The following is a 14689-nucleotide window of genomic DNA, read 5'->3' on the forward strand; positions in this document are numbered from 1 at the left end:
CATCTGGGCAAGCAGAGAACAGGTGTGCTTGTCACGTCGATCGGCTGGGCGTCTATGAAGGCGGGCAGGGGGCGCTGCCTCACGTGGGGGCCTTGTCTTACAGGACATCTACCAGTGGTGTGGCTCCAGCAGCAACCGCTTTGAGAGGCTGAAGGCCACACAGGTGTCCAAGGGCATCCGGGACAATGAGCGGAGTGGCCGGGCCCGCGTGCACGTTTCCGAGGAGGGCGCCGAGCCTGAGGCCATGCTCGAGGTACCCGCGGCCGCGTCCCGGGAGCACAGGGTGGGGCTGAGCAAGGGGACGGGGGCTCATTCCTTCTCTCCATCCAGTAGGCAACTGTGGGGTGACTTTGTTTTTCTACCAAGCCGAGGAGTCTCCCCCTGACCTTCCCCAGACTCCCCTGAGAGGCGGGGCTGGCATCCCAGGATCCAGTGCATCCGGGCTGTGAGCCACACCCTTCTGCCAAGAGAGTCGGATCCTCTAAAGGAGCTGAGCAGGAGGGTCTTGGCGTCTTCTGAGGACAAGCCTGGTGCTAGAGCCAGGCCAGAAAGAGACAACGGAGACCCAGTCCCCTCTTTCCTCTTCTGACCATTCCAATTAGTTTATGACCCATTTCGTCAATTGCATGATAGGCATCGCCAGCCAGTGTGCTTTGAGGATGTATCAATAGAGCTAAAGGTCGCTAGGAAAAGGAGGAGACCACAGGCTGTGCTTCGTGCCACTTGTCTCTCCTGCTTGCCTGGGGCTGTTGAGCGCTGGTTTTTAGGAAGAGCAGAAGGTGATTGTTAGGGGGAAAGAGCTTGGACACCAAGCATGGCTTGAGAGGGGCAATAGCTGGGGCCACTGAGGCTGAAGGTGGCGCAGAATGGAGACGTGAAGATAGATTCTAATGTCGCAGGGATATGGGTTCAAATTTCTACTTAGCCACCTAATAGTGGTGTAGACTTTATTTTTCTGGGCTCCAAAATCACTGCAGATGGTGACTGCAGCCATGAAATTAAAAGACGCTTGCTCCTTGGAAGGAAAGTTATGACCAACCTAGACAGCATATTAAAAAGCAGAGACATTACTTTGCCAGCAAAAGTCCATCTAGTCAAGGCCATGGTTTTTCCAGTGGTCATGTATGGATGTGAGCGTTGGACTTTAAAGAAAGCTGAGCACCGAAGAATTGATGCTTTTGAACTGTGGTGTTGGAGAAGACTCTTGAGAGTCCCTTGGACTGCAAGGAGATCCAACCAGTCCATCCTAAAGGAGATCAGTCTTGGGTGTTCATTGGAAGGACTGATGCTGAAGCTGAAGCTCTAATACTTTGGCCACCTGATGCAAAGAGCTGACTCATTTGAAAAGACCCTGATGCTGGGAAAGATTGAGGGCAGGAGGAGAAGGGGACGACAGAGGATGAGATGGCTGGATGGCATCACTGACTCGATGGACATGGGTTTGGGTGGACTCTGGGAGTTGGTGATGGACAGGGAGGCCTGGCGTGCTGCAGTTGATGGGGTTTCAAGGAGTCGGACACAACTGAGCGACTGAACTGAGCTGAACTAAGTGGTGTAGACAAGGTGCTGCCTCTCTGTGGACTTGGTTTCCTTGCCTGTGAAATGAGAGTGGTAATCTGTGCCTCTTGAAAGTGAAAGTTGCTCAGTCGTGTCCGACTCTTTGCGACCCCATGGACTGTAGTTCTCCAGGCCAGAATACTGGAGTGGGTAGTAGCCTTTCCCTTCTCCAGGGGATCTTCCCAACCCAGGGATTAAACCCAGGTCTCCCGCGTTGCAGGCGGATTCTTCACCAGCTGAGCCACCAGGGAAGCCCCTGTGCCTCTTAGCATGGCTGCAAAGGTGAAATGAAGTCTACTGAAGGCAGGTGGTGGGAGGTGTTGGTAGCTGTACTTATCCTTCTCAGAAGGCTTGGTGGAAATGGTAAACATCTGAAGGACTGCACGGGGTCCTCCTGGAGCTCCTGGAGACAGGGGTCGGGGAGGGACAGACTCCACAGGCAGCCCTGGCTGGGCTCTGCACCCCACAGGCACAGTCAGGGATCCAGGACATCTCCACAGGGAGTCCTGCCCCAAGTGGAAGGTTGCCGTGGATCGTGGAGGCCCACGTGGTCCCTGCTTGCCTGGGGAGAAAGCTCTCTCTGGAGCTCAGTCTCCTCCCTGGGGGGCGGCAGGCTGCCAGGAGCTCACCGCCACGCTTTCTTCCATCTCTCCCTCTCCGCAGGTGCTGGGCCCCAAGCCAGCTCTGCCCGCAGGGACCGAGGACACAGCCAAGGAGGACGCGGCCAACCGCAAGCTGGCCAAGCTGTACAAGGTGAGCCTGGGCTGAGCTCCCTGGGTCTTGAGCTCAGGATGGGGGTGCAGGAGACCTGGGCTTCCCCAGCTCTCCTGGCCGGGGGCTTTGAGCCAGCACGTGTGGGGGTGCCATGGGGGGACTCGGCTTCTTACGGCTCCAGGGGACGCCCGTCTGCTGCCTCTGCGCCTCTGCCCCGGGAACAAGCGTGTGGGCGACCGCAGACACATCGGTGCCACTGTCACCGACGGGGCCCATGAAGTGGGGAGGGCGGAGGGCCGCAGAGTCCACGTTGCAGGATCTCTGGGGGGTCCAAGGGGAAATCCAGCAAAGCACTACAGAAGTGTGTGTCTACGTGTGTGTTATGGGCAGTGTGTGTGTTATGGGCAGTGACTTTATAATTTCTTCTCATGGTTTTGAAAAGCTGGACGAAGGCTGATCTTGAGCCGGGGATGTCTGACCTCAGCCTGTGTTGCCCGAGTTGTGCCCTAAGCTTGTTTGTGGTGAAATAACAGCAGAATGAGGTGCAGATTCGTATCACCACCGCAGGAAGACCACATTACTGATATTTATTCTGATATCGAAGTAATAATACGTATTTGTCGTAAGTACTAGGGTTGAGCAATACTCAAGAACATAAAAAAATAAAAGTCAGTCTAATTTTATTAGTTTAAGATAGCCAGTACTATTTAAAAATGGGTTTTAATTACAAAAGTAACAATACTCAGTTTAAGAGAGTCAGCCTCCCCTCCTCCCTGCTCCTTGGGTTGCCTTGGTTACATGGTTGCCCGTTTGGTAAAGGAAACTCCAGTTTCCTGGGTCTCCTTATGTGTTTTTCCGTCTCTATTTGATATTAACAGATGCAGGCTATTCATACTTCTTTTTTCCACTGGACCCTTCATAACGGCTGTGTAGTATTTTATTTTATGAATGTGGAAATCTCTGCAGACCCCTAATGATGGGCATGAGAACGTTTCCGCCTTTTCTGATCGCCAGCAGTTTCTCTGTGCGTGTGTGCTAAGTATGGCATTGGGGGAGGTTTCCAGATGTGGATCGCTTGGGTCACAGGCTGAATGAGGAGTCAGTGATTGAAAATACTGGTTCTTGGACGGGGAGCTACAGTCAGTAACTGATAGTAACCTATGGTGGAGAATAATCCCCAAAATTGTGTGTGTGTGTGTAGCTGAGGAACCTTGTTATGTATCTGAAACATTGTACGTTAACTAGTCAACTAACTTCAGGAAAATATATATATTAAGAAAAAAACTGTTAACAAAGTAGTTAAGTATATTTGCCTCCTCAAGATGAAAATTTTTTGGTATATACCAATTACCATAAATAAAATAAATGACAAAAGAAGGCGCTGCCTCTCGGGAGTTCCCTGGTTGCTAAGTGGTTTGGACTGTGGGCTTCCACTGCTATGGCCCTGGTTCCGTCCCGAGACAGGGAATTGATGTCTGCATTCAGCTGTGTGGCAGGACCAGAAAAAAACAGAAACACAAAAATACCAGTTCTGCAGTTAGACTGTCTGTCCTACCCCAGGGAGGAAGGTTCTGCCCTGAGAGTAACTGACAGGAACACGGGCTCTGGACTTGCACTGTCTGGCTGCGAATCCCGGATCTGGCGCTCTCTAGCTGTGCAGGTGACCTCACCTCCCTGTGCCTTGGTTTCCTTGTGAAGGAAACGGGGGCAGTAATAAGATTACCTTTAGGGTTGCTGTAAGGATTAAAGGAGTTCTGTAACTGTAGAAGTTACTAAATTACATAAGGTTTTTAGAACAGTGCCTGGCACAAAGTAAGTTTTCAATAAATGCAGAACACTTGTTATTTAACCTCCTGACACGGTACTAAACTGCATTCTGGAAGGCTCCTTGATCACCCTCACCTGTTTACCGGAGTCTTGTCAGCCGTGGGTACTGTCAAATCTTTTGAATTTGGACAAGTAGGGTACCCTCAGAAGAGTTCAATGAACTTTTTATTTTAGAATAGTTTTTAGATTTACAGAAAAATTGCAAAGATGGTTCAGAAGGTTCCCATATATCCTTCACCCAGCTTCCCTTGAACATCTTAACATAATCCGGTACTTTTGTCAAAACTAAGAAACATCGGTTCAATGCTGTTAAGTAAACTGCAAGCTTCATTCAGATTTCCCCGTTTCCCCCTCCAGGTCCCAGCTCTGTAGCCCGCACTGCATGTAGACCGCGTTGCTTTTATCGTGTGCGTCCTTGTTTAAGCCGATGAGCTTGAACGTCCTTTCATCAGCTGGGCGGTGGTTTCCTATGCCCCCTGCACTGCCGCATTTGATTCCCTTCCCTCTCTGGCTGCCATTTCCAAGCCACACCCATGTGTAGGTCACAGATGTGGTTGTGAGAAGGTGGAAAAGGACCAAGAAATCCCACATGAGCCTCAGGGCTGTGTTCCTCTGCAGCGTCATTTGAGGTGGCGTGGGTTGTCGGCCTCTGCAAGTGCGGGCTTGGGGGCGCCCGTGGGCAGGCCGAGGTGGGGAAGACCACTCACGGGCCGGGGCCCCTCTCATTCCCCCAGGTCTCCAATGGTGCAGGCACCATGTCGGTCTCCCTCGTGGCTGACGAGAACCCCTTCGCCCAGGGGGCCTTGAGGTCAGAGGACTGCTTCATCCTGGACCATGGCAAAGACGGAAAGATCTTTGTCTGGAAAGGTACTGGGGTGAGGGGAAGGGCTCTGACAGGGCCTTACACGGGCGCCCCTGCAGCCTTGCGGAACTCGGCTCACGAGCCTGGGGCATACAGGGAGGCTGGGGCTCTTGAGTCGCAACTTCCCTACTGGCTGAGTGGCCTTGGTCAAGTCACTTAACCTCTCTAAGACCCTGACTTCCTTATATGCAAATGAGGACAAGATACTGACCATCACAGAAGGTTGCTGTGTGGATTAAATGCAGCGAGTTTTGTGTAGTTCTGAGCTCAGTAAGTGGGTTGGTGTGCTCCAGGTCGTTAGCCAGGACCCCTCGCTGGACTCCCGGGAGCTCATGGCGTGGTCAGCTCTGGGGCCTCTGGCCTTGGCTGTCCACGGTCTAGGAACGAAAGGGAGGGAGGCGTGCCTTCTGCTCTCCCTGGGCCGCTGAGCACTGGAGTGCAGCCCTGACCCCAGGACTCTTGCTCGCCTTCGGCCAACAGGCAGGCAGGCCAACACCGAGGAGAGGAAGGCCGCCCTCAAAACAGCGTCTGACTTCATCTCCAAGATGGACTACCCCAGGCAGACCCAGGTGAGCCAGGGAGCTGGGTGGGACAGTGAGAGTGGGCCCGGTGGGGTGGGGAGGGCTGCTTGGACGGGGTGTCTGAGGCTCCCTGGAGGACCCTGGCCGGGCGGCCTCTGCCCTCCGGGGGACTCCAGCCCAGCCACGACCTTCTCTTGCTCCATCCCCGCCAGGTCTCTGTCCTGCCCGAGGGCGGCGAGACCCCGCTGTTCAAACAGTTCTTCAAGAACTGGCGGGACCCAGACCAGACGGACGGCCCGGGCCTGAGCTATCTCTCCAGCCACATTGCCAACGTGGAGCGCGTGCCCTTCGACGCAGCCACCCTGCACACCTCCACTGCCATGGCTGCCCAGCACGGCATGGATGATGACGGCAGAGGGCAGAAGCAGGTACCTGGGGCGCTGGGGTGGGCTCCCTCCCTGGCACCTCTGGCCCACCTCTTCTCTGAGGATGTTTCTCTAAGAGGCTTTGACCCCAGTTTTGATGGGTGGGATTCTTTTGTCTTGCTTGAGTTTTACAACCAACATGTCCTAAGCCCCTGCTGTCTTGAGGGCTCCCTGCAAGTGTCTGAGACCCTGTCATTTCCATGAAGAGTGCTGGGACGGGAGGGGAGGTGGGCACAGCTGGTTGCTGAGACCTGTGTGGTCAGTGGAACATGGAGGGTGCACAGGGACTCTGGGAATGCAGGAAGGGCAGTGGAGGTGGGTGGTTGGGGCATCTCCATAGAGATGGGGACCCTTGGGTGGGGCCTCCGAGTATGAGGAGGTTTGCTGCCAGAGTAAGAGTGGGTATTCGGGCAGGGAGCTGTCCTGGGAGCCTGGTGCTGAGGATGTTCTCAGGGGAGGGCCTTAAATTCCTTGTCCAAAAGTGTGGCCTTGATTCTGTATCAACCATTAGGTGCTAGTGAGGGTTTTTTCTTTTTCTTTTTTTAAAGGCAGAAATGTGACAGGCTCAGTTCTGTGCTTCCAGAACTCGCTGTGAAAATGAGTTCGAGACAGGAGAATGGGAGTAGAGACCTCATGCGGAGGTCGTTGCAATAGTTTAGGGAAGAGGAGATGGCCGTGAGCCCAAGGAGTTCACAGAGAAGATGGAGAGGTGGGGAGTGGGATTCCGAGATGTTTAGGAGGTAGAATCAACTTCAAACGTCGATTCCATCCTACATAATAGAAATGGCAAAATGTTCGTTCTAATTTATTACTGGCTCTGTCATTGGTTCATTAGTTCAGTGGCAGAGGAGCACGCGATGAAAATGAGCCAGGATAGGGCAATGTGGAAGGAGCCCCGGCAGCTCAGCGGTGTGGTCTTGGGGAAGTTACTTAACCTTTTTGAACCTCACTTTCCTCATCTGTGAAATGAAGCTTAAGTTAAATGTTAGTCCCTGGACCGTAGCCTACCTGGCTCCTCTGTCCATGGGCAAGAATGCTGGAGTGGGTTGCCATTCCCTTCTCCAGGGGATCTTCCCGACCCAGAGGTCGAACGCAGGTCTCCTGCATCGCAGGGAGATGTTTTTACTGTCTGAGCCACCAGAGAAGCCCCTGCTAAAATGAGGCTTAATCCCACTCCATCACCTTCAAGAATTTTCGAGGTTCAAAGGTTCTACGTGCCAGGACTCGCAGCACCACCAGGTGGCGCTGCAGGGCTTCGTGACCGCTTGGAAAACCGTCACCCGAGCTTTGCAGAGAGATCTGCCAGCAGGAGTCATTCTGAGGTCACTCAGTGAGGACCCTGCCTCTGCAGGTGATATCTAAAATCCAGCCAACTCGCTGATACAGCTGATGGCAACTTTAGTCATCATCATCATCATAATTATTATTAGCAGCAGCCGCCACCTGCAGGGCCGTCATCCTGTGCCAAGCACTGTGCTGGGCTCGTGAAGTAGCTCATTCGATCCTTACAACCTCCCTTATTATTCCCATTTTCAGGTCAGGAAACTGAGGCCCATAGACATCAAGCAATTTGTCCAAGGGTGCACAGCCTGCGAGGGGGTAGAGCCTGATTTGGCTGCAGGTCGTATATTGATGTGTACTCCGAGCCTGTGTTGCACTGTGTAACACACACCAGAAGCACTTTCTGAACCCCGCCATGCAGCTACCAGTCCCTGGGCTGCTCCCAAGGAGGAGGAAGCGCGGGGGGCAGGGGTGCGCTGCCAGGATCTGAACAGAAGCCCTGGGTTTGAATCTTGGTGGCTCCGTGATTCCAGCAAGTTATTTCGCTTCAGGCTGAGTCCGAGGGCAATCCCGTGCTGTAACCGCTACCCAGCACCCTCTGGTTTCTCCGCTGGTCGGAGTTGGGGGCCGGGAATGCCGCCCGATGTCTGAGCCCAGCTTTGCTCTGGTAGATCTGGAGAATCGAAGGTTCCGACAAAGTGCCCGTGGACCCCGCCACGTACGGACAGTTCTACGGTGGTGACAGCTACATCATTCTGTACAACTACCGCCACGGCGGCCGTCAGGGACAGATCATCTACAACTGGTGAGGGTCTGGGGTCCCGGAGGGCACACGCTGGGAGCACGGCCACCGCGGGGGGCAGAGTGGGCGGAGCGGGGGGCACAGGCTGGGAGCATGGCCACCGCGAGGAGCAGAGGGAATGGGGCAGGGGGCACACGCTGGGAGCATGGCCACCGCGGGGGGCAGCGGGGGCGGAGCGGGGGGCACAGGCTGGGAGCATGGCCACTGCAGGGGGGCAGCGGGGGCGGAGCGGGGGGCAGCGGGGGCGGAGCGGGAGGCAGAGGGGGCGGAGCGGGGGGCAGAGTGGGCGGAGCGAGGGGCAGAGGGGGCGGAGCAGGGGGCAGAGGGGGCGGAGCGGGGGGCACACGCTGGGAGCATGGCCCCCACGGGGGGCGTAGGACAGGGCTGAGGGGAGTTTGCGGGTGTGTGAACCTGGGCCAGCACAGCCGTGCCCACTGGGAAAGGCTTTTGTCCCCGGGGCAAGACCGCTGGTCTTACTTCTCAAAACAAGCTGTAAACTCATCTCATAAAAGCATCACATGTCCATTGTAGGAGAGACGTGCGGACTAGGGAGAAACGAATAGAAAATCTCTCCCTCAATTCCACTCTAAGTTCTGTTTATCCTCTGATGTTTTCTAACTAAAGATTATTTTTAATTCTTTAAAGAGAGATGACATATTCACGACTTCGCCCACCTTGCTCTGAAACCCTCACTCCTCTGTGGGTGCCTGCCTTCATTAGCCTCTCACATATCCTTCCAGTCATTTTTATGCAGATAAAAGCAAATCTGGCCCTGTATTCCTAGTCCTCCTCCCTCCCCATGCGAAAGATGGCCTACTGTGTATAATGTCCTGCACTTTGCTTTTTTTTTCCAGTTAATACTTTCTGGAGCTCAGACTGTGTCAGTCCATAAAGAGCTTCCTTACTCTCTTTTTTTACAGCCATGTAATATTCCACTGTGTGGCTATCCTGTAATTTATTTAACAAATTCCCTGCTGATGCATATTCGCTTTGATTCGGCTCCTACTGTCACAAGCACTGCCATGATTAGTTGGCTTAAACAAGCATCATTTTGGATGCGTGAGAAGTGTCTTTAGAGTGAGTTCCCAGAAGCTGGGCTGCTGGCTGACAGTGAGCGCGTGCGTCACTTTGAAGGTGGCACCCAGCTTCTGCAGATGAACTTTGTGCCGCTGGCCTTTTCACCGGTGACAGATGAGAGCATGTTCCCTCGTGGCCTCACTGGTGGACTGTGCTATCACACTTTTGCTCTTTGTCAGCTTTAGAGTTGATAAAACGATGTCTCAGTATAATATCTTTCAGTTCGTTTCTCTTACTGTGCAATCTCCAACTTTTCAAAGGTTGACTGATGGGTTTCTGCTTTTTTAAACTTGCTGAAAAGTTGGAAAAACAGTGCAGACAGTTTCCATGTACCTGTTTCAGTTCCCTCTGCGGTCAGCTCCTACCTAACCACAGTTCAGTTTTCAAAACTGAGAAATTAACATTGTTGCAAGACCATTTGCTCCTCTGTAGACGTTTCTTGAATTTCAGCAGTTCTCCCGCTACTGTCCTTTCTCTGGTCTAGGATCTAACCCAGGGTCTCACGTGGTATTTAGTCATCATGCCTCCTCAGTGGCATTTAATCGTCGTGTTCTCCGTCTTTTAATGTGTGACAGTTCCTCAGGCTTCACTCGTCTTTCCTGGTTTCGATGCTGTGGAGGTCGCCTCTCAGTTTGACAACCTCAGACTTTTAAAAGCAGCTTGAAGAAATGTTTCTGGACTAGGTGTTAATGATACACACACGGTACAAAATTCACCAGAAGGCTTTTAGAACATTTTCTTTGATCAGCACGTTGATCTGTTAGATTGCTTATGCAGATAGCACAGGTTAGTTATGGGAAATTTAGACGGCGGAGGAAGAGGTGAGACAGAAAGCCCTCCACCACACATCTCCCTGTGGGCAGGTGTAGGATGAGGAAGTCCACTGGCTGTGGTCGGATCTCTGTGAGAAGATGGGCAGCCGCGCTGGGGTGTGTGGTGACGGGCTGCTGACTGGGGTGTGTGCTGTGTTGCTTTGGCTCCTGGCTCTGGTTCCTTTTCAGAGAAATCTCTTTTCCTCTTGTTTGTCAGTTTCACTACCTGTAATCTGGAGATTTGCAGGTTTCTCAGGCCCAGGATGACGGAGGGGCCCCGGGCTCTGTGCAAACCAAGGTGCTGAGGTTCACTTCTCTTCCAGGCAGGGCGCCCAGTCCACCCAGGATGAGGTCGCTGCCTCGGCCATCCTGACCGCTCAGCTGGACGAGGAGCTGGGAGGGACTCCCGTGCAGGTGAGCCCAGCCCGCTGCTCACTCATGTGACCGTCCCTCATCCCATGCATCCATCCTTTTGATAGACATTTATGCAGGACGCGGATGCTGCGTCTGCCAACGTGAACACACAGATGTATCCTCCCCTGGCCCCCGGCCCTGCCCTGCCCTGAACCTCTGTGATGTGGTTTATTACAGTCTAGTCGTGGGAGAAAGAGGTTGATCAGACATGCAGGCAGAGGATGTACCATCACACGTGGCCTGAATTCTCACCAGCAGAGTGGAGCTGGGGTCTGAGCTCTGACCCAGCAGTGGCGGCTCTTGCTGGGAAGGGACCACGAACCACCCTCCACCCCCAAACCCACATGTGAGGTGATCTGGATTTAGGCAGCACGGGTCACAGCTGGGATCCGAAGTGACACGGCACACAGGGCAGGAACAGATGGGACCCTCTCAGACCTCCTTGTCCCTCTCCCACCGCCAAGCCCTCGCCCGCGGTCTGCACTGGCTCTGCAGGAGGGCTCTCCCACCGCCGAGCCCTCGGCCGCGGTCTGCACTGGCTCTGCAGGAGGGCTCTCCCACCGCCAAGCCCTCGGCCGCGGTCTGCACTGGCTCTGCAGGAGGGCTCTCTCCAGACCTGGAAGGCTCTTTTCTCACCACTCCGCCAGCTTTCTTGGCCGAGGCTGACGTCACAATCTGGGAAGAATGTCCACGAACCATCCCTGGGCTTCCATTTAAGGGAATATTTGCAAACATGGGCTCTCTGGGTTCTTGGACTAGACCCAGCCTCAGCCAGGCTAGGCCTTGTGGGAGGGGAAACGCCGAAGCAGTGCCCGGGGTTACCTCAGCCAGCAGGGCTGTCTCCAGCCTTCCTGCACCTCCTGTTCCCTGGCCAGCCCCACTCCACACACAGACCCGAGCATGATGGGCTTGTTTGGGGGTGAGCCTGGGCCATGCCAGCTGCCCTGAGCTGAGCCCAGTGTGTGCGCATAGGACGATGCTCCCACCCCCCTTTCCTGACCTGCGCTCCCGTCTCCCTCAGAGCCGTGTGGTCCAAGGCAAGGAGCCCGCTCACCTCATGAGCCTGTTTGGCGGGAAACCCATGATCATCTACAGGGGCGGCACCTCCCGCGAGGGTGGGCAGACGGCCCCCGCCAGCACCCGCCTATTCCAGGTCCGGGCCAGCAGCTCTGGAGCCACCCGAGCCGTGGAGGTAAGGCCCTGGGCCCCGGACCCCTAGCAAGACTGGCCTCTCGGAAACCCCCCAGGCCTGATGGGCAGACCTCTGGGTGCAGAATCGGTCGGGCGGCTGAGGGGCTGAGAAGCAGCTTTTTGTGCCTTGCTGCCCTGGCAGCAGGATTGTGTGTCTTAGACTTCTCCTTGTTTCAAGAATGCCCAGTGTCCCTCGCATGCCTTCCATGATGGCCAAGTCATTACCTAACAGATAGTCCATTCTTCACAATCTGGATGTTGTTCTTGATTCCATCCAGTTGGCTGCTGTCCCTTTTATAGTGGAAGGTGCAGAAGCTGAACGTAATCCTGCTGAGCAGCCTAGAGGACAATGGGATTATCACCTCCTTTGTTGTGGGTGCTCAACTTCTATTAATGCCTCCCCGATTTCTAGAATCTCCTTGGCTAAGCACAGTGCATTCGTGGCTCGTGGGAGTCAGCTGAGCCCCTCAGTGTCCCGAGTCCTTGTCCTCAGCTCTGATGGGGCACACGTTCCCTCCTCCAAGTCCACCCGTAAGAGCTGCTCTTGCTGCAGTGTCTCCTGGGCTGCGAGGAGTGGGTGAAGCCTTTTTACCTATTTCCTGATTGATTAATTGAGCACTACCCTCCCAGGTGATGCCCAAGGCTGGCGCGCTGAATTCCAACGATGCCTTTGTCCTGAAGACCCCCTCGGCCGCCTACCTGTGGGTGGGTGCGGGAGCCAGCGAGGCAGAGAAGACCGGGGCCCTGGAGCTGCTCAGGGTGCTTCGGGCCCAACCCGTGCAGGTGGCAGAAGGCAGCGAGCCAGGTAGGAGCGAGAGGCAAGGGGCCTGCTGCTCTCTGGGGATGGAGCTGCTGGGTTCCCCTGCCTCCTGTCTGCTCGGGGCTTTCGTTATCCTCCTCCTGCCTCAGCACTTATCCCCTAATGTATGTTCACTAAAGTGGGTGAGATGAAAAGGGGGCTTCTCTGGTGGCTCAGACAGTAAGGAATCTGCCTGCAATGCGGGAGACTTGGGTTTGATCCCCGGGTCGGGAAGATCCCCTGGAGGAGGGCATGGCAATCCACTCCAGTATACTTGCCTGGAGAATCCCACGGACAGAGGATCCTGGTGGGCCACAGTCCATGGGGTCGCAGAGTCGGACACGGCCAACACGTACACCCAAGATGAAAATGAGAATGTGGTCGTTGAGAGGGAGGCGTCTAGGAGTTAGAGAAAGGAGAGCCCAGTGTGGGCTGGGGCAGGTGGGGAAGGCAGCTGGAGGGGGGCTCACTTGCGGGAAAGCCGTGAAAGATTATATGTGGCAGCATCGGCCTCATGGGGGCTGTGGTCTCTCCTAACCTTGAGAAGCTTCGTGGACAGAAATGCCACGAGCCTGCCTTGTTTCCAGAGCGGGAGTCAGGAGCACTTCCCTTATGCTAACCCTAGATCTTTCCCTCCTTGGTTTTAAGCCCGCTCTCTCTTGCTTGATGCTAAGCAGATATGGGGAAGAATAGTTCGATCTAGAGTCACGTAATCCATTGAAAACGTCTGAAAGAGTGGACATGTTCTGTATCTGTTAGGTCTAATTTGGTCACCACTGGCCACATGGTTATGGGCTTCCCTTGGTGGCCCAGTGGGAAAGAATCCACCTGCCAATGCAGGAGCCTCAGGTTCGATCCCTGGGTCGGGAACATCCCTTGAAGAAGGAAAGGGCACCCACTCCAGTATTCTTGCCTGGGAAATCCCGCGGACAGAGGAGCCTGGTGTTTAGTCCATGGGGTTGGAAAAGAGTCAGACATGACTAAACCACCACCAGTCACATGCTTCAGTTAATGTATATTTAAATATGACTGGTGGGAAAATGCATTTAAATATAAAAAGCACATGTGGCTGGAGCAGATATAGTGGGAAAATACAGGGGACTGGAGTCAGATGAGGTGGCTTTACTCCGCGCCTGCTGTGTGGTGCTGGGCGAGTGGCTTGGCCTCTCTGAGCCTCAGCCGCCTCGTTTGTCGAGCGGGGATAATTATCCCCATCCCACAGTGCTGTGCCAGTCTCAGAGCAGAAGCAGCCCCGGCCCTGTGTCTGCTGCCGAGTCTGCCCCCCGGGGCCTCTGCTTCATCACCCTCGAGTCCCGCAGGCCCTGTCCCTCTTGGTCACACTGGGGTTTTAAGATGCCGGGTGGCGGTTGAGAGCACTTGGCTGTGCGAAGGCAGCATCTGTCCCAGAGTCTGCGGGGAAGTGCTGGAGGGGGCAGGTGGTGTCAGCTGGTAACTGGCTTGGCCTCCCCTCACAGACAGCTTCTGGGAGGCCCTGGGTGGGAAGGCCGCCTACCGCACGTCCCCACGGCTGAAGGACAAGAAGATGGACGCCCACCCTCCTCGCCTCTTCGCCTGCTCCAACAAGATCGGACGTTTCGTGGTGAGTCCCAGAGGAGGTCCGAGGTCGCTCCCTCTGCTCGCCCCTTGGGAGTGTTTTCCAGGGAGCAAGCTGAGGCATCCACAGCAGGGGCAGGGAGAGGCCTTCTGACGACCCAGTACAGACCCCCACAGGCTGGAGCCAGCTCAGCAGCTCCCCATGGAGGGCAGAGAGAGCTGGGGGAAGGCGGCTTGCGGTGGGCTCTCATTAACCTCTTCCATCCCTTCCTAGATCGAGGAGGTCCCTGGCGAGCTCATGCAGGAAGACTTGGCCACTGATGACGTCATGCTTCTGGACACCTGGGACCAGGTAATGGACGGTCCCCCAAGTAACTTCCCGCTCTGAGCTCCGTGTCCTCAGCTGCAGCTTGGGCATGATGGTGCCCGCCTTGCATTATCCCAGCAGACGAGAGGCAGGTAGAATCCCCTTGCCAACAGCAAAGCACCTTAGAAAGGCAAATCAGATGACCAGCACTCGTTCCCAGGCCTTAGGGGAGCGTGAACTCTTACTTTGAACCTGTTGGTAAAGACAGTTGGGCTTTGGTTCACATCTCATGCAGGCGTAACCTCTCACCTGGAAAGAGACATGCCCCTGTCCCCAAGGGCCTTGCGTCCTCGTGAGGGATGGCAGTCAGTAGCCCTTCCTAGCGAGCTGTCTCCTCCGCGAGTTGTCAGGGTTGAACATAGCAGCCATGCAGGCGCAAGACTGCTCTCCATCTGCCCGGCTTCTTCTTGGGCTCCCCGGTTGGAAGGTCAGTACCAGAAGCTTTGCAGTTTAGCCATCAGCTGCTGGCTCCTTTGTTCCATTGGC

At 54.9% G+C, this 14689-nt stretch overlaps 1 protein-coding gene across 5 annotated transcripts in view; it reads left to right on the forward strand.

The window, feature by feature from the left end:
* GSN (gelsolin) overlaps positions 1–14689 on the forward strand; it is a 61235-nt gene that overhangs the window by 41216 nt on the left and 5330 nt on the right. For all 5 annotated transcript variants that reach the window (XM_061426733.1, XM_061426734.1, XM_061426735.1 and 2 more), the window contains 11 exons: positions 104–253; positions 2221–2310; positions 4833–4965; positions 5441–5529; positions 5694–5909; positions 7859–7992; positions 10202–10292; positions 11314–11484; positions 12114–12288; positions 13758–13882; positions 14111–14188. In XM_061426733.1, coding sequence (XP_061282717.1) covers positions 104–253; positions 2221–2310; positions 4833–4965; positions 5441–5529; positions 5694–5909; positions 7859–7992; positions 10202–10292; positions 11314–11484; positions 12114–12288; positions 13758–13882; positions 14111–14188 — 1452 coding nt within the window. The remainder of the gene's footprint in view (positions 1–103; positions 254–2220; positions 2311–4832; positions 4966–5440; positions 5530–5693; positions 5910–7858; positions 7993–10201; positions 10293–11313; positions 11485–12113; positions 12289–13757; positions 13883–14110; positions 14189–14689) is intronic.

The sequence above is a fragment of the Bos javanicus genome, chromosome 8 (genome assembly GCF_032452875.1).
Source record: "Bos javanicus breed banteng chromosome 8, ARS-OSU_banteng_1.0, whole genome shotgun sequence".
Classification (NCBI taxonomy): Eukaryota; Metazoa; Chordata; class Mammalia; order Artiodactyla; family Bovidae; genus Bos; species Bos javanicus.